Here is a 21,556-nt window from a genome sequence, read left to right on the forward strand (position 1 = left end):
TGCAAGTACATTAAAGCAGCTACTACAAAATGGTGTAGTATTTGTAAAGTAATGTTTTATTATCTCATATCATATTAAACATAGTGACAGACAGACAACAGATAAACAGACAAAATGAAATGAGTTAAGAAATCTTAAAAAAAATTGATCTTGTAGTGTTGGTGTTATCTGTGTTATATTTTATATAGCTTTGTTTAACGTATTATATCATTATTATCATCAAATATAGGAAAAATAATTAAATCTCAATTATTTATTATCCAGATTTTTTACTTTTATGAGTAATGTGAAAAATATGTTCTTTGATTTCTTATATGCTTCTGAAAGTTGTTAATCTGAATGTACAACTTAATCTCTCATCCCTCGTAATGCAAACTGAAAGATCTGGTCGCCAAAGGTACACTGGTCTGGTCTGGTCGACAAAATCAACGGGCCAAGTGACCTGGTTTCATCTCCCTCCACCCTCTAATCCTTTCATTTTACACTTGTACCTTGCCACTATAGCCATTAGCACTTTTCTAAAGTCAGCCACAAAATATTATATAAATAATGAGAATATTAAAAATGATATATTAGTGCACAGCAAACTAGTTTCTGCGGTTTTCCTTTATAAATGACTCTCACAGGAGAGTCTGAGATATTTATTAATGAATTTCCCAGATGATTCCTCTGGGAGTAACCACAACGGGACAGTAATGGAAGTGAGAAAAAATCCTAAGATAAAACTGTGAGGAGTAGACGAAGATAACGATACACTAGAGTATAATAAAACAACAAAATAGATATCTGCATGTCGTATTCTATCACTTTGCTTTTATTCGAGATTGCGTTGCCCGTTTTTCACTTAGCCACTCTAGTATTATTTATTATGTAAGAAATACTTTTTTAACATTTACCTTAAAACGAAATAGTAACAGAGACAGCTCAGTATAAATAAATAAGAATATATATATTTCTATAGATCAGAATAGAGAAATTCTTTATTTAAATAAACTTAGAATTAAGTACTTTTAAATAATCATACATATTATTTTGAATCTCATCACTAAACGAACAATAAACTTGCGTATCGTTCATTTATACAAATTATTATATAACAGTAAATTACGGGCTATATGAAAGATCAATTATATCTTAGTTTCATACCAGCTCTTAGCTCTTCACTTTATCAAATAACTAGCTACTCGCCCCGACATCGCACGGTTGTACATGTATTATTATTATTATATATATAAACCGTCCTCTTGAATCACTCTATCTATTAAAAAAAAGCTTCAAAATCCGTTGCGTAGTTTTAAAAATTTAAGCATACATAGGGACGAACAGAGACTTTGTTTCATATTATGTAGTGATGATTTCCATTTGACAAATTTAAACATGATTTGGTACAAACTGTGACGTTTTACAAATTAGTAAAAATCCACTATTATTAACAATTTATGTATGAAATTGATACTTTGATGTTATATGATATTATCAATTATACATACTAACTACAATAACCAGTCAGCCAATTATTTGGCATTCCAAAAGTCCTTATGCTAAATGCTTATTTAAATTAATATATAAAATTATTTTCGAATCAGTAGTAGATACAGCTATTATAAAACAATATTCCTAATAACCACGGATCACGCAAAGGACCGAATACAAAATGGCAATCCACAGTTTTAAGTATTATAGATAGGTTACCTTGCTATATATCAAGTAACTTTTGACCTAAGTAGACTTTGTAAAATATTATCACTTTTTAGCCGCACAGCATCTTGCTTTGTAAAATAAATTTTGGTTGAAAGATGAAATATGGTATTGTAATTATAGGATAAAAGACAACTTAGTTCTCTGGAATGACAATACATGAGTAGGTAGTATGACGAGCATTACGTGATAACATAATGTCCGTAATACTCTGCATGCAAGTGACTAGACATACGGACATATATATATACATATAGTCTTTGCTATTTCACTGCCTCAATTACAATATAATGATGATACCAATATTGCTAAAACATATTTAGGTAAATTTTAATATCAAATATAGACTCCAAAACTCTTGAGTCACTTGTTTCCATGACAATAGCTGAGTGGTAGTGGGACGCAATTTCTCCTTACCATTTAACTTACTGTACTTTGTTTCACTTCCCAACTTTTACCTTATACCGTAAATGGAATGGTAATAAAATCCGTACTGTGTATTAATGAAATTCAATTGGGACAACCGGCATGACAGTTGTTACAAATGGTGATTGTCTTTTCAATCAATTCTCATTAACGATTAAAATTTTGATTGCAATTCAATCCTTAAAATATGTATCGTCTCTCCATTCTGTTTAACGAACCGTTGTGAACAATTTGCAATTCAGCCATAAATTCCATGATAACGTTAAATAAATCTGCACACCTTTCAACTTTTTGCTAAATTTAGGTTGATTGTACATATTTATACACTGTCTGCTAGCATGTGAAAAAAGTCATATTTCATTTCCATCTATATTGAAAATATTTTTGTATTTGCTTTGATGGCAAACCACGTACCACGTAGCAATGATTGGAAATTACTAAAGTAATTCCAACAAACAAACCAATAACATAGACTAACATTGCATATACCTACTGGCACATTATGTTGCAAATTCTTCGCTGCAAATACTACTACTTGCCTAATTTATCTATAGAGCCATAACATAGAAAATCCGATTTCAACGCCTTATGCTGTATCTGTTCAAATGACAAAATTTTTAGATATTATAATTTTAATCAAAACAGTACAAGTCCTAGTATCAGATCCGTATAGACTGTTATTTATTAAAAACATATACCTGAATGCATTCGAATTGGCACCTCGCCAGACATACGTAGAGTTCGGCAGGTTATCACCATCCGTTTGACCTTAATATTTGCTAGAAATCTTTTCTCTCCTGTAATAAAAGTATATTACGGCCTATAAAATTGGCCACTAAAGAGATCACTTCATATAAAAATAATCGACACGATCACCAACTCAACGTAGATATGCCTTGTGCTCGCAGATTTTTTACGTCTTCGATATTCCCAGTAATAAAACGTATAGGTATGTGACGGTAAATATTTTTTCCTACTTACTCCCTCCATGTATTTTTTATTACAACTTTGTTATCAAAAAGTATAAGAGATATTCATATAAAATGAAATACCATATGTCTTTTGGTTAGTGGTTTAAAGAAATAATAAACGAAATCAGTTCATAAGTTGCTAATATATTTCTTACTGTACTATATTATAAAAAATACAGTCCAATTAAGAATTGTTAATTTAATTAAGAATTTGATTAAAATATTTATTCAATTTTAAGCAATATGTTGAAATGTGTCATTATTAATCAATACTTTAATAGCTTATTTTGAAAAATAAAGTAAGTTATTGATAAGTAGTTTCTATTATTATTTGTTTCAAACTACAAGTTGATATTTTATGAAATAATTTATTAGCAATGCTTTAATATCATATCGTAAACAAAAATTGATAGAAAAATGTGATTAATGCGAGGCTTATCGCTGTAGTCTCAAAATTACTTCGTGTAAAGCATGAGCGGGTGTCGATGCTTCATACCCGTCAGAATTCATTCTCAATTTTATCCTTCATCGTAGTACCAGTAATGTTATTGACATAGAGTTCAAAATTGAACTGTAAATTTATGTTATATAAGCATTGTAAATTAACTGAAATCTAATAGATTTTATACAGTAACTGTATAAGTTAGGCAATTATAAGGCATGGTTTAAGTATTTTAACTTACATTCTTTTCACAAAATATTAATACTATTTTTTAACCAAAGGGTTCTCGTAAAATAATGAGATCTCTAAAAATCAAAACCTAAATACAAAAGCAATATGCAAACTGATTCAACCAAAGAATACTCAATGCATCAGATTATAGTCATGCCATTATTTTTATTGTATTCACAATTAAAATAAAAAAAAAAACAAAATATATAATTCCCATTTAGAAGTAAATTTGGGATAAATACGTATCAAATAATATATTTTGCTGTCAAGTAGCACTCAACTCATCTATCCCAAAGGAGTGTATAAGTACCTTAGAAATGGCCTCTCTCCCTTTAGGATAATCTAAAGCCCACTTTGCCCTATCATGCACCGTTGATTTTGGAAGGCCTGTAAACTGGCAGATTATATTTATATTAAAGTATATAATTCATGGGCACTATATAGAAAAAAATATTATTATTATGTGTGTGTTACGTATTAGAGCAAGTAAGCAAGGGTTGTGGTAATAAATTATATGATACTATCTACATAACTGTTGTTATTGGATTTTTTCGTGGTAAACGTTCTAACTCCAAACTTACGTAGTATTGTAACGTATAAAATAAATAATTTTCAGATTTTCTTTTTTCCTAAAAAACCGACTTCAGCCGTTATATTTTTTTTAATACAAAACCAACATGGATTTAAAATCTGTCTATACATATCGCTATAAAAGTAATAGTCAGAATCATTTCAATATTACCGAAAATATCAAACCAAAAACGTTGATTTTTTTGTACTATTTTCTATATTCAAACAAAATATGCTGTCACTCGTAATTATATCCTTCACATTTACTGTATTATATATAATGAATATTAATATACATATACTATTATTCATTATAGATATAAACACGTATAAGTTAACTTGCAAAACATGTCACCATGTTCCAAGTTTCATGGAAATACTTAGATATATACCCACGAACTCTGTAGAAACACAACAAACACACGTTTGTTCGCCTCAGGCTCACTAACAACAAACAGGACAAAGGAAATGGATAGAGAAACGGGATAAATAATGGTCGAGGACGACGCCGACGTACTCATAGATAAAGGAAAATCATTTTTATGAAATAAAACTCCGAATAAATTGGACCTACCCTGTGTCGATTAGGATTATATAAAATATTACTTATAACCACTGGTCTCCTACACAGCGTTTTGTAACTTTTAACCATAAGTGACGTTTTGATTAGTGTCAATTTTATTATCTTTAATTAATTAATTTGAGAATATCACTTATACGCCATACTATAGTTATAGACTGTTACTTCACTTGTACCTACGAAAGAAAGAGAGCCATACGTTCTATTTATGGTATGGGTTCAAGAGAGTCATTACGTCAGTGCTTTAAAGAATCAAATATCCTCACCGTTACTTCACAATACATTTATGAAAATATCATGTATACACGGAAGAACTTAGAGAGTTTTAAAAAACTCAAAGACTGTACAGGTAGAAACTTACGCAATACAAATAAGCTTATTTTACCTAAATGCCGTCTACACAAAATGAGTAATTCTATGGTAATTGCGTAAGATTTTATAATAAACTGCCAGAATCTGCATTAAATCTAATATTAAACAATTTTTATGTAAGAAAGCCTATTACAGGATAGACGAATTCATAGATGACAACATATCAAGTAAATAATTAGCATACAACGTTATAATTTAATTTCCTCATTGCTTTCTTGATTTAATTATTTTAGAAATATGAAAGCGTAGCGGTTTTTGTATTGATTGCCGCATGCATTCTTATGTAAAATGTGAATATTATAACTATCAGATGGCAATTGTAAGTAGCTTTGACGTGGTCTAGTGTTTTGAGTAGTCATGCTCACTAAAATGTCCAGACTTGTGGCGGCATGGTGGGCCGGGTCATTGGGCTCCCTAAAATATGGTCGAGCGCAGTGATGGCTGGCTCATCCGTCATACTCATGAACGGGTGCTGCTTGTAGGGACTGGTCTGCTCTAATCACTATGACTGATTTCCTCTTATTAATTGTTTAACCAGTTGGTTATATATTCAATATTTTTTCTATTTGAGTATTTAATTGAATTAGTGCTAATTGGTGATTTGTATTCACACACTTAAACTTAAAAATGTAAAATAATAATAAAATTATTTAAAAGAGCAACACGCAAGTTTCTTGCTCGTTCTTCTTGTGAAGAGACAGCTTTCCGAACGAGCGGTAGATTAAAAAAAATGCAATGACTATTCAAAAGTGCTTCAATGTAAGTTTATTTGAATAAATGATTTTATATTCTATTCTATTCCTACCTATTCTCTTATACTTATACACCCTTTCAGATCGGACATAGTTTTCATACACTGTATAATTGTAACATGTATACATATACGAGTATATCAAATAATGAAAGCTTTCACATTTACTAATACACGCTCTCTTCTTCTTCAGACTCAGTTTTATGACTTTTACTTAATACGCAAGTACATTAATAATATATTTATTTGTCTCCACAAAAACATATACATAAAATTTATACAATATTATAATATATATTGCCGATATATTATTAGGTACTTGATTTTCTCCCTGCAATATAAATAATAATAATATGTATTATTAATATAAACATATAATTAATTACAATAAAAATATTGACGCAGGCTGGTATGAAGACAACTGGTTTGAGACGAATTTAGAACGAGAAGGAATTGAGTGCACCGTGGAGCAAATGCGGGAGGCAGCAGAAGGTCACCTAACAACAGAAGCCCTTATGTGGAACCAGAATGCTAACCAGACTACTATCTCTGGGATGACGTCAGAAGATTTTCGGTTAGTGTAACAGCCTCACTTTGAATTTGATTAAATTGAGATCACTTGAATGACATTATATTATTCAACTATAATCTAGTTGAATATAATATATATTTCGTACCCGCGAAATTTCGAAAAACAATGGGTAATATACTACAGAGGTTGGGTTTCTTTTACAGAATATTTCCATAAGTGTAACATTTACGTATGTTTTAATATACTATATTTCAGATTTAGACTTCAATGAGTATCAAAAAGTTATCTATTCGTTTTGTTTCAATTTAGTTAATTAGTAAAAGCCAGGCGAATACGAGTATTGAGGGTTTATTATCTACTTGCTACTCGCCCCGGCTACGCAATAGTGTACATGTATTATATATATAAAACCTTCCTCTTCAATCACTCTATCTATTAAAATAACAGCTTCAAAATTCGTTGCGTAGTTTTAAAGATATAAGCATACATTGGGACAGACAGTGTTTGTTGTATACTATGTAATAATGATGAAGTACTCATTATAAGTACATCACGAGCAAATTAGTGCAAATTTAAAATTAAGTCCGTCCATGTGGTGAAAATATCGAATAGCGAACGCAGCAAAGTAAGCATTGAATACCTTCACTTTTAGAAGTGGGTTGAAATAAAATAGTTTGACTCGTTGGTAGTATAATAACATTACCCATAACAAATAGCAAACGACGACCAATCTAATCCTCTGACAATCATTTCTTTTGTGTTCTCGAGGAAAACAGCCCAAAGACATTTATAAGGTGCAGCCCTAAATAAAAGCTCTTCACACAAGTTTTACGCGGTGGAACATAATATTCTATTCTTTGGAAGTACGACACTTTGAGTTGAAAATGCCTAGAGATGTGCGCTATCGCTATTCGAGACAGGACTTTATTGTTATCTGTGTCTTCATAAAGGAATTTCGGATATCCTTTGTGTGGGATAAAGATATAAATTTTGCACAGAATATGATTTACAAATTTTTATGGTCTACCGCCTAATATAAATTGTTATAAAAGGCCAATTAAAATAAATAAATTAAGTATAAAAGAGATTTACATCACTTAAATTTAACAGTAACCAAAATACATTATAAATATTCTATAATAATTGATGAATATACATACTATGTATGTACATAATCCTACGTACATATACTTATATAATTAGTGTAATATAGTATTTTAATAAGCACTTACAATATAATGTGATTACTGATAAAAAGATAACAATTATATTATGGTGCCAAAAAAATGTTATACATTTTCAAACATTTATTTGTATATTGTTAATAACTACCTATTGTTTATATGAGACCAAAACCAATAACAGTGCTATCGTGGCGTGGCGCTATTTGGCGTCTAGAATGCTCCACAAGATTGTTGGCTCTGTGATAATATAACTACAGAATAGCTTACGAGTGCCAGATACTCGTACATACGGTGTAGCAGTAATAAACACAATGAATACAAAATGGAAATAGTTAATATTTTCAACCGCGTGCCAATAGAAGTAATTTTTAATTCAGCTGTAAATGTATTTTACTTATGTAAAAGTCTAAAATATTAATTTATTTTATTCTAGATGATGATAGTTCCGCAATCAGAGAATTGTTCTTACCTATTCCTATATAATTACTTATCCAAAATTGTGGAACGAATCGTTTTTTATATAGAAATAAAATATACTCGTGTAGGTTAAATTGAATTATTTTTATGGTACGAATTTAAATTTATATATTTATAATATATTATTTATGTGTTTTTTATTTAATTTTTACATAATTTTAGACGTCATCCTTCATCCATGGTACCACATACCTTTGAAGAATCCAGAACTTATACATTTACCGTTTATCTACGTATTTTTTCCGAAATTTTCTTCTTGGATTCAAATCTTGTAAACTGGTTATGTTGATCATATTCGCTATTACTACAGTATATTTCAGTTAACAAGAAATAGCTACCACGACTACAAATAAGTAAAATATCTTGAATTAATAACTGGGCATTTTTCTTTTACAACATAATTTATTAATGAATTATAAATGTTACATTTTAACAAGGAGTATAAATATAATCATAGCAACAAAAACAGTATCTGAGTAGACCATAAAATTATCCCAGAAAATATTACGTCTGTTATCAACCCACGATACGAGATTCATTTTAATGAGAAACATGAACCAAAGCCATTAGCGTAGAGTACGGGTTATGTCTCTACGAAGACACTGGCAAACGTTTTTCAAGATAATAAACAATTTGAAGAAAGTAATTACTCTGAAGATGAGAGTCCTCAGGAAATAGACTACAGGAGAATAACAATTTGTTGTGTAAATAGATCTCGACTGAATGAAGCTTTACGCGAAGCTGGCTACGACATCGACGGCGAAAGATTCCCAGAGGGATACCAGGAAGCGCCTTTAGCCTACGACGCTGTTTGGGCTGTTGCTTTAGGTAAGTTTGAGTTTCTTGTTGATGACGTATATATTAATATTCAAGTTAAATCTATAAATATATAATAAACAATCTCAAACAATGCATAACAAATCATTTCGAAAATATTTAAAATATAGTTATGTAATAATAATTTGCAACGTCTTGGCTAGACTCGTAGAAATAGATTCCCTAGAATATAATAAACGTATAGGTTATCAATACAGGCCTAATCATATATATACTCTTTGGTACTTGTTTACCTATGTATGTTAGTCTGTAAGATATTTATAATATGCGCCATTAGTAGCCTGAAATACATGAAATCAGTTTCATGAGTGGTCCGTCTAGTTTTCAGGTTCTTCGCCAAAAACCAAAATGTACTTTAAAATATTGTTTCTAATATTTTATTTATATTAATGTTTGAAAATTTTACAAACTGTTTTCAATTAGCCACTTTGCTTCTGTAACAAAGTTATTCAGTTTCAAGATACTGTTTATGACTTTCCGCTTAGTATATTTTATAATCCCGATATAATATTCTACAAATAACATAAAACATGATGATATAAATAAATAATATAATAAATATGTCGTACTTTGTTAATATTTATTAATTTTATATATTTCCTTCGAACAATTGTTTGCAACTAATTCGCCACAGTTTGTTTACTTGCAATTACTTGGTGGCTTCTGACAGAGTCTAGAACTGCCTCAGATAGTTTGTCCGAGGCTAGATATGCGGTCGGAGTTGTTAGTTCTGCATACAAAGGAATTGCATTAGAAGCTAATTTAGACTGACGCTAAATGTAGAAAATGTTATTTTCCTGTAATTACGTACATCTCAATTACTTCTTTACTCTAAAAGCATCTGATCTTTCCAAAGGAAAGAAATTCGAAAGTCGACTTCGTATTTTGTTTCATATATCACATACCACTTTCTAATTAAAATTACTGTTGTAGCATTTAATAAAACTATGGAAAAATTAGAGAAAAATGGATTAAGCTTAAAAAATTTTACGTACACAAACAAGAAGATAGCTGACGACATCTACGAGGCAATAAATTCGACATCATTTCTTGGAGTATCGGTAAGTGCCTCCGACTACTCTCCGGTTTATGTTTCTACACTGCTTGCGCTAACATTAAATATTTTTTTATGATTCCATATCGAAAATTGTTACAACGCTCTGACATTTTTACTAACATTGAACCCAATTTCCATTACTTTAATTGATCAATCACATTAAACATTCCTTAAAACATTTGAGATTCCTATTATGCCTAAGACTTTCCGTGAATATTCATAATCCAAATTCTTTATTAGTATTACGAGTTTGAGCACTTATCCATTATGGAAATAAACTTTTATAGTTATTAATTGAGTACAAAACACTTCAATGCGTACGCTGTATTGAAGAGTTTTATAGTTGCTTCAATACGGCGTATTCTTCTTAAATATATTCGCGTGTAAATTTATAGAAATATGTTCATAAAACTGTAAAATACATAGAATGCCTATGAAAGTAATAACAGAACAAAGTATGCTAACAACGACTGCATATAAAGTTTCTAAAATGCACAATATGAACTAGGATTACGAATATTTCACACTAACTTTGAATTTGATATCGAAATACAAAATTCATGAGGGCATTTTTGTATGAGGTCTCCACTACCCGCGGTAGGCATGAAAAATTCATAAACCTATTTTTCTACGACTGAGATCGCGCACCCGTTTTTCTGAGTTGACTGTTGGAATTACTGCAAAATTTTCCTGAAAGGTAGAGACAGGTGAAATGACGTTTTTTACGATATCATGAATGAATAAGTCATTCTGATTCTAGTATCTATTATTAAAGCTCAGAGATCATATAATAGTTATTTTAGCAATTCATCCCACCTTCTAAAGTTTTCTTTTCACTGCTAGTTATGTTTGGTCCTATATTTATATTATAGTACATGTTAAGGTTTAATATATGTATGTAAAACCTATTGTAATGAAGATTTTGTTTGGTTTGTCGCCATTGCGGGGAACACATAGTCGTAAGTGATAATGTAGTCATTGAATAAGCAAGTAATATAAGGCTCACAAGTTGTTTTATTGCGCTAATTATTAATCGTAAAGTTACCTTCCCAGGGTCTCGTGGCATTCTCGTCTCAAGGCGACAGGATAGCGTTAACTCAAATAGAGCAACTAACTGACAATCATTATGTTAAGCTCGGTTACTACGATACTCAAGCTGATAACCTCACATGGCTGGACAGGGAGCGGTGGGTCGGTATGTACAAGAATATTTAATATTAATTTACCCAAATATTATAAAGGACCTAGAACATTATGTAACTTTAAGATAGGAGAGAGGCCAAAAGGGAGCTTTCTGTATAAAACCGTATCGCCTTTTTGCTGGTAATGTTAACGGATTTTTTGCAAACTCATCATTGTTTTTCTTTATACTATCATGATGAATAATCCAGTTATAAATTATAGCAGATTATTTATGACTAATTAATATTAAATATTTCCTTTTTATCTCATAACGTATTTAATAAAATAGGTATATATATTTTTCAAGACTAAAAAGCAAATACCCAGACAGAATTCAGTAATAATTGTTAAAAACAATAAATTAATTCTAATATTTAGCATGTATCTGTATACATCTATAATTGGAATCGCACATTGCTTTAGTGATACCCTCGAAATCCATCTATACACAATACATCAACCATTCTCTCGTTTTGTATACTCGGGGGATAAGCCCAATATCCTATGCAAATATTTACACAAAGTTTTATAACCTTCTAAATAAATACAATCACATAAAATCAGTAATGATACAATTTTATTCCAAACACTAAAATCAATGTATCATTTTGATCCAATAATGTCCGCGTGCGATATCGTGCTTCAATAATCAAATGAGGTATTGAATAAACACTTAGGTACAGCTCTTTGTTCTGCGAATTGCCGAAATTTTCAGGATATACATATAATTGTTATAAATGACGAGGCTTAATAATTATAACAGGCAGTCAACTCATCCCCAATTAAGGATAAATTGTATGTAAACCAATACAGAACAAACTCTCTACGAATGAAATTAATATTGTCGTTGTTAATGATCAAAAGTATGGTTTACATTTTTTTAATGAAGTTATATTAATATTCATAATGATGACCCACATTAATTTACCATAGATATATATTTATACATTTAGAAAACTAATACATATTCGTAAGATAAAATCAAATTGTATATTTTTTATTACCTGTCATAACACTTCAATCATATATCTGTGATATTTTATGATAGTTTTACGAGTACGATTGCTCGTGATCTTTTATTAGGGTGTGAAATAAAAAATCATATCTTTGCCAGGTGGTAAAGTACCCCCGGACAGAACTGTTGTAGTGAACGAGCTGCGAACTGTGTCTCTGCCGTTGTTTGCTTGTATGACTGCACTATGTATCGCTGGTATTTTAGCAGCAATCGGATTAATTGTCTTCAACATCATGCACAGGCACAGGAGGTAAAATAATCTCTAGTTATAGATACATATTGTATTAATAGCTCCTCTAGAATGTAATATCATGGATGAATTAATATGTGATCTTGTAAATTAAACATTAAAATTAATACTAAGTATACAGCTACTTAATTAGTTGCAACTATTATTTGAACAGTAATTAATAATTCCGATACGTAACATTCCGAATGAATGAAGCATAATTTTGCAGATGTTAAAATCTAAAATGCAAATTATTTAATTAATTTCGTCTTTGAACGCTAAGGTTGTTTGACAGAAAGCATTACGCTCGAATATTAATTATTTGAAAAGGTAGGTATTATAGAAGGAAAAATATTTCGTTTAGTATTCAGTAGATAACAACTACAAACCTATAAATGAATTATTCCTAGTGACGCCTTCATTTCAAAGAAGGTGTAATAATTAATATAAGTCTATAGTACTTCTACTTAATTAAATTAATAACTTTACGATGTATGCGCTGTGCGCACTAAAGAGTACCAGAAACAGCATTAAGTTTAATAGGTATATACTACACTTATAAGGCTAACTGTAAAATTTATATATGAATGTTACAGTTGAGAATTTATTTAAAAAATTTCCGCGACATATATACATAGAGTATATATATATATATATATATATATATATATATATATATATATATATATCACAATATCTCAGGACATGTTCACCCAGCGCCATTGTAGCTCTATATACTTCTGCTAAGTCATCATCGTCATAAATTATAAATTTTTCTGTAAGTCGTTCTGTTTAATATATGTTAGTTTAATCCATATCTTTATTTTCATAAATTATTGTAATTTATGTTGTTAATAAAAATATGAGTTAAAAACTTTTAATAAACAAGTATTTTCTACTATATTTCTATTTTTTCTTGTCCATTCTCAACTAATTCTATTTTCCGAATGTGGTGATAAAATCACATAATAACCATTCAAAAGTCCGAAATATTGTTTTAATAATTCTATTTCTAACTTCCTCTAGTGGCCTAGTTTCACCTAGCTCAGGCATCAGACTCTAGAGAACAAAATTATAACTTTACATTGTACTTGCCTTTTAATGAGATTTATGTTTGTAAGAGATATTTTAGAATAGATATTATATATTAACAGGCAACCCAGATCAGAATTAAACTACCTTAATTAATTATGAGATTATTCAATATTATTATTAACTTAGAAAAAATAATTTTATTTGTACTTCAACCTCAGCAAAAGAAAATGTAGTTATTTTTATGGTCAGACAACAGAATTAGCATAATTCCCGTGTATATAAACGTTGGACGTGTCATCTGGTTCATTGAGACTCTGCTTTAAATAAAAAAATATTAAATAGTACTAAACTCTCAACAAAAAATTGTTTCTTTTTGCTGTTATTTGGTATTTTCTATTTACCATCTAACTTCTGTTAGTACATCACTTTATTCCATTTCCCCCGTAAAGAATGAAGCAACTAATAATACTTTAGGTAAATATTACTATATTCTGTATATCTATCTTACACAATATACCTTATACAATAAAATTAATTTCTGCGTTTCAACTGTTATAAACTATTCAATTATTAATTCAATTGACACAAGGCATCTTCAATATAATTTCATAGTTTGAATTCCAATAATACACATACGCAATTGTCACATTCTCAATGTTCGGTGATAACACAACCTTTACTTAACTTGGGAGTAGATGGCGCTGTGTGAATTTCTCCTGAGATAGGTATATTATATGTACCTATATAAGTCGTGGAAATGTTGCAAATAAAGTCTCTTTTTAAAGAGTAGAAATTATTGCATATGCCCTAAATTAATGTCACCCTACTGTAAAAACCATATTAACCTATAATAAGGCTGAGAAGTTGGGTTTTCTTTGTATATACATTCTATTTTAAATTAATTTAACTGAATTGTAAGTATTATTTCAACAGGGTTATACAATGGTCTCACCCAGCGTGCAACACGGTCATGTTATGTGGGTGCTGTATATGCTTAAGTGCAGCAGTGGCTTTAGGAGTAGATGGACGCTGGGTACAGCCCCAACATTTCTCTGGTCTCTGCGCAGCAAGGGCTTGGTTACTAGCGACTGGTTTCTCTATGGCTTACGGAGCTCTATTCACCAAAGTCTGGCGAGTACACAGACATACCACTAAACCTAAAGTGGAAACAAAGGTACGGTATTTGATGTACAATTTATTTAATGAAATTTTCCAAGTTTTACTCTAATGAAATAATGTTTTCAATTTCAGCTTTCTTTATATTACTAGTCTCATACACACATGTTGGTTTTAGATCTGTCTGAGGATGAAATCTATTTGATCTAATTGATTAATGTTTCCACATCATTCTACCTTCCTTTGTTTAGTTGTTATTATCATTCTTTCGTCTGATTTGCTAATTTTATTTTTATGTTTTTTGAACCGACTATAGATATTTATCGTACATACCAATTTTGTTATGATAGATGTTAAATTTATTTTAAATAATCTAATAATAATCTTATAGATATGTATTATATTGAGTTGAACATTTTTAGAAACGTATGCATGGTTGGAAACTTTATACAATGGTGGGCGGACTACTAGTGGTGGATGCCGCGTTACTAACAGCATGGCAGTTACGTGACCCGCTTCAGCGGCGAGTCGAAATATTCCCTTTAGAAGCACCACGGCATCACGACGATGATGTACACATTCGCCCAGAATTAGAACACTGCGAGAGCGAACACAACACGGTTTGGCTAGGTTTGTGGATTTGTTAATTGTGTGCGAAGTATGGACTGTATACTGCTGCTGTACCGACAGGCTGGACGTTGGTAGAAACACAACATACATCTTTGAATCGTTAATTAATTTTATTCTACATGAGATTAATTAGTTTAACAAAATAAAAAACAGACAACTAACAACAATAACTAACAGAAAAATATTGCTGTTAGTTGATGTCACCAACAAAGAACAACAACAAATTCTAATCTTAAAATATAAATGCAGTCACTAAACTAAACTGAACTCAAAATATACTCAGAAATGTCATCTCAGATAGAGTTGTTGTAGACATTTTGGTTGTTACCATTTATTACCATTGGGGTTTTTTGGTTGTTACAAAGTGAATATAATACTCAAATTACCATTTTACCTATTTTAATGCAACTTGGCGTTGGAATTGGTACTGAACCTACAAATGTATCTAGGATTAATTTGATTTGTTAACAAGTCTCATCATCAAAGAGTAAGTGTCGAATAAATAGAAATAAAAATATTAATACTAATTTACTATGTTATGTCTCTATAATCTATAAGTGTATAAATACTCACATCATCCAATTTAAAAATAGCTTACAAAATAGATTGAATCATGGTGGCGGAAATAGATGAGGTTGAGGTACCCACTAAAAAGACTTCGTATAAAATATACCTTGGTAAATATTATTTAATATCATAGCTTATAGACGATTGTCTAAAGTATAATGAAAATATTTACCCAAATGTCCTTGCAAAAATAAGAAACAAGAGTAACTGTTATGAAGGATGAGTTTTAATATGATATAATTTAAAGTCCCATAAACAATAAATTACATTTTATAAATCTCTGTCTTCAGAGTCCACGGCGACTCATTTGCGTCCATAAAGTTACAGAACGAAATTTTAAAAAGTTCCATAACATCGTTAATAGCAGCTGCTTTTTTCATTATCTCCGTTGACGTTAATCGTTTTTGTTTTAGGTGTTATGTACGGGTATAAAGGACTCGTGTTGGTTTTTGGTTTGTTTCTCGCTTATGAAACACGCTCAGTAAAAGTGAGGCAAATAAACGACTCGCGGTACGTGGGCATGAGCATTTACAACGTCGTGGTACTGTGTCTAATCACCGGGCCTGTGACTTTGGTCATAGCGAGTCAACAGGATGCCGCATTCGCCTTCGTGTCCCTGGCTATAGTTTTTTGTTGTTTTCTCAGCATGGCTCTCATATTTATCCCTAAGGTGAGTTTAAGTACGCTATTTATTTTTTTATGTAACTTCAATGCCATACAACTGTCGCTCCACTACTGTTGACATGGATAGCACCACGGACATCACAATTTACATTGTAAGGTAACTAAGTTGCGTAAAGTAATATAACGTACCCTATTTCACTGCTAATTAACTAACTAACTAATAACTCCCTTCTAACCAGTTCTATAAGTAAGTAAACTCATACATATTATGACTATGTGAAATATATATATATACATAAGCGTTAAAATTATAAGTACCAAAATGAGCAGTATCTGTAGATATCTTTAGGATAATTATCGGTATTTTGATCACCACAGAGTCAGTCATAAATTGAAACACAATGTTTTTGCCAGAAAGCGGCAATCGAGCTTATTCCAAATATTATTATAAAAAAAATGATACGCAAGATTACCGATGTGATACGACTAAAGTGATTTACCACAAAAGTTCTTTCAGGTTAAAACGCCTTTGCAATGAAGACATTTACAGTTGATTTCACATAATTAACGGTTTTGTGAATCACTGGTTTATAGAGATAAAAATATTTTATTCTTTGCACATTTTCCTATACCTTTTTATTTGCTTATCACGTTTATTGTATCTTTGATTTATGTGTATAAGTTATTAAGTATAATTTAAAATAGATAATAACTAAGTTATTGCAGCGAATATGATGTTGACCTTAATTTTGAAGAATATTTAATTTCCACATAATAGTAAACTATAGCATTTATATACAATTATACTTGTAAACATATATAAATAATTAGTATAGAATGTAACATGCTTATTCAATTGATTTCTTTTATTTAATGTATTTTCTTGAGTGTTTTTATTTTACAATTATAATGAATAATATTTCAATTATTTTGTTAATTTTATGTTTCATTTCTGCTATAAGTATTTGTATTTTATATTAAATAGGTGATAGAGGTGATCCGCCATCCAACTGAGAGAGCTGAAAGCGGTCGAGGGTCTGGTTCAGGATCGGCCCCAGCTGATGAAGAGCGGTATCGGGAGCTCGTGAAAGAAAATGAAGAACTGCAGAAGCTCATCGCACAGGTGACTATGATATATATACTATAAGTTTATACCTTAGTGCTATTTCTAATCCAAACAAATCAAAAAACATTTATTCATGTAGGACATTTTAACCACTTATGAACGTATATTTTTTATATGAATATTTTTCCCTACCATTCAGTTCAGTATACAGATTCAATTGGAAAGAACTGCCAAGAAACTCAACTGAGTTTTTTTAATAATCAGTTTTTTTACATTATACAATTAAGATATAGGCTATTACAAATAGTCTTATACATTTTAATGTAACTAGTTTTAAAAATGACATGATGGAAAGTGGCATACATCGTATATACCCACAAAAAGCACCACCTTGTATCTTATATGTGGTACCTCATACCTATACTTTCACTACTTTATCTCCTATATATTGACCAGTGAAATAAGTTGGACAGGGGTATCACATTGTACAAAGTCTACTTCAAATAAATTATAAATGGTATTGTAACAACATATATAAGCTTTTACACACATATTAACGTATATGACATGTAACAATAGGATATATTGCGAACGTTTCAAATAGTCTCGAAACACCTGTTACTAAGGGGCATATTTCTTACACGAATGTTGGTTCAATTTGAAAGCCGATTATGGGATCAATATTTCAAGTAAATGTAAAAAGATTGTAATTGTATGAATAATTAGAATAAATATAATAATTTTCTTATTTCTTTTTTGCTGACCATACATTACATTTGAATTGTATGTATTGCTCATGTACTAAACGTTGCTTACTAAAAACAAAATTTAAACGTGAATAATAATATTATTTTTAGACGTAATTCGTATCCCATGGCTGGGCAATGACAAAATGATCTCCCCCGTTATTATTATTTCTTAATATATTTAAATTTTTATAAAGAGAATATCTGATTATCTGGTACCTATCTATTATTTATATTTTAATGTATTAATAGAGCGTATTTCGCATTGTTATTTCATAACTGAAACAGAATATATTAATTTTAATATTGAATGAAGACCTACTTAATAAACAACATAAAACATCATACTTTTGTGAAATTACACTCTGTTACATGCAGCGGATATATTTTTACTTTGTCATTTACTCAGGTAACCTGCAAAAGTGTTTTTACGTTAATGAAAAGCTTTCGGGCTCTTGCCTGTTTTTATAGCCGGAAAATGAATTCACATTCTAAAAAGCATTTTTTGTCCATTTTATTTGTACATTCTTTATATAAATGCGAATTTTAATACTTTAATACATCAAGACCTTATTAAACTGCGCTCATTATAACAAAATTCAATTTATTTGTGCTTTAATCTATTTTTTACATAGAGTAATTACTATAATAATATAAAAGTTAATTTTCGTTTGTTTCTCTTGCCGCCATAAAGAATCAAGCTATCGCCATAAACTGTGTACCTACCCATAGTATTTGGCATAGAAAAGGATATGGGCTTTTTATTCCGGTCAATCAATATGTCCCGGTATGCGGACGAAGTTACAGATGTTTATATATACATACCAACTCATTTTGTTAAAGAAAGTAGACAGTATTACTTGATTGGTATAAATATTGACATTGGCGTACTTCATTTGTAATTTAATTAGTACAGAAAAGATTTCAAAGTTCACCGTTGTACTCATAAACTGAATTTAATTCAATTCTAGACTTACAATGATAGAACAATTGTAAAAAAATAATTTCTATCCATTCTCTTAATAAAAATATTTCAGTAGTTATTTAGATAAAGACATTAGTCTACTAATACTATCTTCCCACTTAATTCTCAGAACCTTAATTTATTGCTGTTGCTCCGATAGAAATGTTGTGAATTGGTAGATATTAATAAACCCTAGACGAGCCCTTATCAAAGTTGTTTCAGATTTTTCTTTATGTAAATTTTTAAGGACCAGAAACATTACAAATTCACATTGAACGAAGTGACTAGCGAAGTCTAAGTGACTAGTTGAGACAGTCACAACATTTATACAACTTCTGGTATATTTAATTAAAGAATTTGGATATTTAAATAATTCAAACCAATGGCACATATTTTAATATTTCTATTTATAAAATACGAATATTTTAAAATACAAATTGCAATGTTGCTAGCTAGCTGTCGAATTGCTTTAATTTCAGTTAAAATCGTAATGAATAAAAAATTATGTAGACATCTTATAAAATTACTATAAAACTACTAAATTATACATAGGTATATACGTAGCTTTATATACATATATGAATATATATGTATGTAAAGCTACGTATAATATATAAATGATTGGATACAACGGTCTTTTGGACTGCGTTTTGATTTATTATCGGTGTTAATTCACTTGAGTATCAGGGAAAAATATAAATGTACTTACTATGTTTTTATTGTTGTCGGCTAAATTTGGACTCCTGGCTTTTAGGATATATATTGTTATTTGTATTACCCTAGGCATTTTGAAAGAAATTGTCTCTTATGGAAACAAACGCTTTAATGTAGGTGGATCCTTTTATACTTTCGTATTCCAAAAGGATAATACCAATTATAATAATTTTAGGTTATGTTCATGTTTCGTTATAAAAGTATACAAATTAAAAACAAGCGACCCACATATCTGACAGAGCAGCTTGCACTCTCAACCTCAAATTTCCTGAGCTGACAAATATTTTAATGTACAAGAAGAGTTTTTGTTTCCACTTCGGGTTTCATTTCATTACATTGCCGACGGCAAAGCTAAACAAAATTGGAATAATATTAATATTCGCAGGCAAAATATTATCTTTGTTACATGTACATATATGTATATGTATCGTTAACACAAATAATAAAATTATTATGAAATGTATACCTATAGAATTTTTTTAATATTACGAGTTAGACTTTGTAAAACTTCGTCTGCTGGGTACCTTTGTCTCACTTATTGGAGCCATTAAGCAGATTGCTTTATAAAATGTAGAATGCAGGTTACAGTGCAGGATAAAAGACAAAACATATTATTCCTCTGGAATGGCAACTATGAATTGTACCGTAGGTGATACATGATAACGTAATGTAACATAATGTTCATGTATAATATATAGGCGACGGTTAGACTGCTTAATAATTAGCAATAGTTACTTGAATGCAGTAGGTACTTTTTATTTTTTATACTTTATTAAATATATTATTTCCCACGGGCACACATGGGCGGCACAATTTACTTCCCGCCCCTTGAGAAATTTTAAAAATATATTCTAAACTGGACTTACTTTGATCAAAGCTGATTGAGTTAATCAGGACAAACTTTTTTTATATGGAAGGAACAATGACAGATTTATATCTTTTATTGCACAACTTATTACGGAAAACTAGATTTATACAATTATTTACAGAAAGAAGAGCGGATTCGGGTGCTGAAACAGAAACTAGCAGAGCGAGAAGCGGCGGCGGCGGATGGCGTGACGCAAGGTACGGGCTGCGTCGGGGTGGGGGGCGGAGGCGGCGGCGTTCTCGCCGATCTCGCCACCGCTACCTCCGATTATGGCACCTCCACTAATTATACACGCTCATCGCGTGCTTCAGTATCTGATCTTGATTTTTCCGAAAGCTATTTGTAACCTTGTCCTTGAATTATGTATTAAATATTTATTTCATAATTTTCTTATTTACGTATTTCCGTTCTGTTTATTTTAATAGTATACCGAGCTAAAATCCAGTTTAAATGCTCATGAAACAAACACTATCGCCGTGGAAATCTAAAAATCGATTTCGAACGTTAATGTTTCAAACATGAACGTTAAGAAATTATTTTCAAACCCATTCTAAAGAGGCAAAGTCTTTAGAAAAGTTATTCTGTTCCATAAATACTATCATTGACATAAGGCTTGGTAGGTATACTCTACATGACTAACCCATAGGGTTAAAAAGTTTCACCTCTTAAATG

General features: G+C 30.5%; 1 protein-coding gene across 2 annotated transcripts in view; it reads left to right on the forward strand.

Annotated features, from left to right (window-relative positions):
• Window positions 1-21,556, forward strand: part of LOC131844192 (gamma-aminobutyric acid type B receptor subunit 1) — a 164,058-nt gene that overhangs the window by 137,319 nt on the left and 5,183 nt on the right. The window contains exons 6-15 of one of the 2 annotated variants that reach the window (XM_059193004.1): window positions 6,447-6,615; window positions 8,947-9,062; window positions 10,005-10,132; window positions 11,182-11,323; window positions 12,425-12,575; window positions 14,523-14,763; window positions 15,128-15,335; window positions 16,316-16,572; window positions 17,512-17,649; window positions 21,006-21,081. In XM_059193004.1, the coding sequence (XP_059048987.1) occupies window positions 6,447-6,615; window positions 8,947-9,062; window positions 10,005-10,132; window positions 11,182-11,323; window positions 12,425-12,575; window positions 14,523-14,763; window positions 15,128-15,335; window positions 16,316-16,572; window positions 17,512-17,649; window positions 21,006-21,081 (1,626 nt within the window). Of the gene's footprint in view, window positions 1-6,446; window positions 6,616-8,946; window positions 9,063-10,004; window positions 10,133-11,181; window positions 11,324-12,424; window positions 12,576-14,522; window positions 14,764-15,127; window positions 15,336-16,315; window positions 16,573-17,511; window positions 17,650-21,005; window positions 21,231-21,556 lie in introns of those variants that run through there. The other variant, XM_059193002.1, reaches the window with a different exon arrangement.

This window comes from Achroia grisella, unplaced genomic scaffold (genome assembly GCF_030625045.1).
Source record: "Achroia grisella isolate CSIRO2021 unplaced genomic scaffold, CSIRO_AGI_Agris_v1 utg402, whole genome shotgun sequence".
In the NCBI taxonomy this organism is placed as follows: Eukaryota; Metazoa; Arthropoda; class Insecta; order Lepidoptera; family Pyralidae; genus Achroia; species Achroia grisella.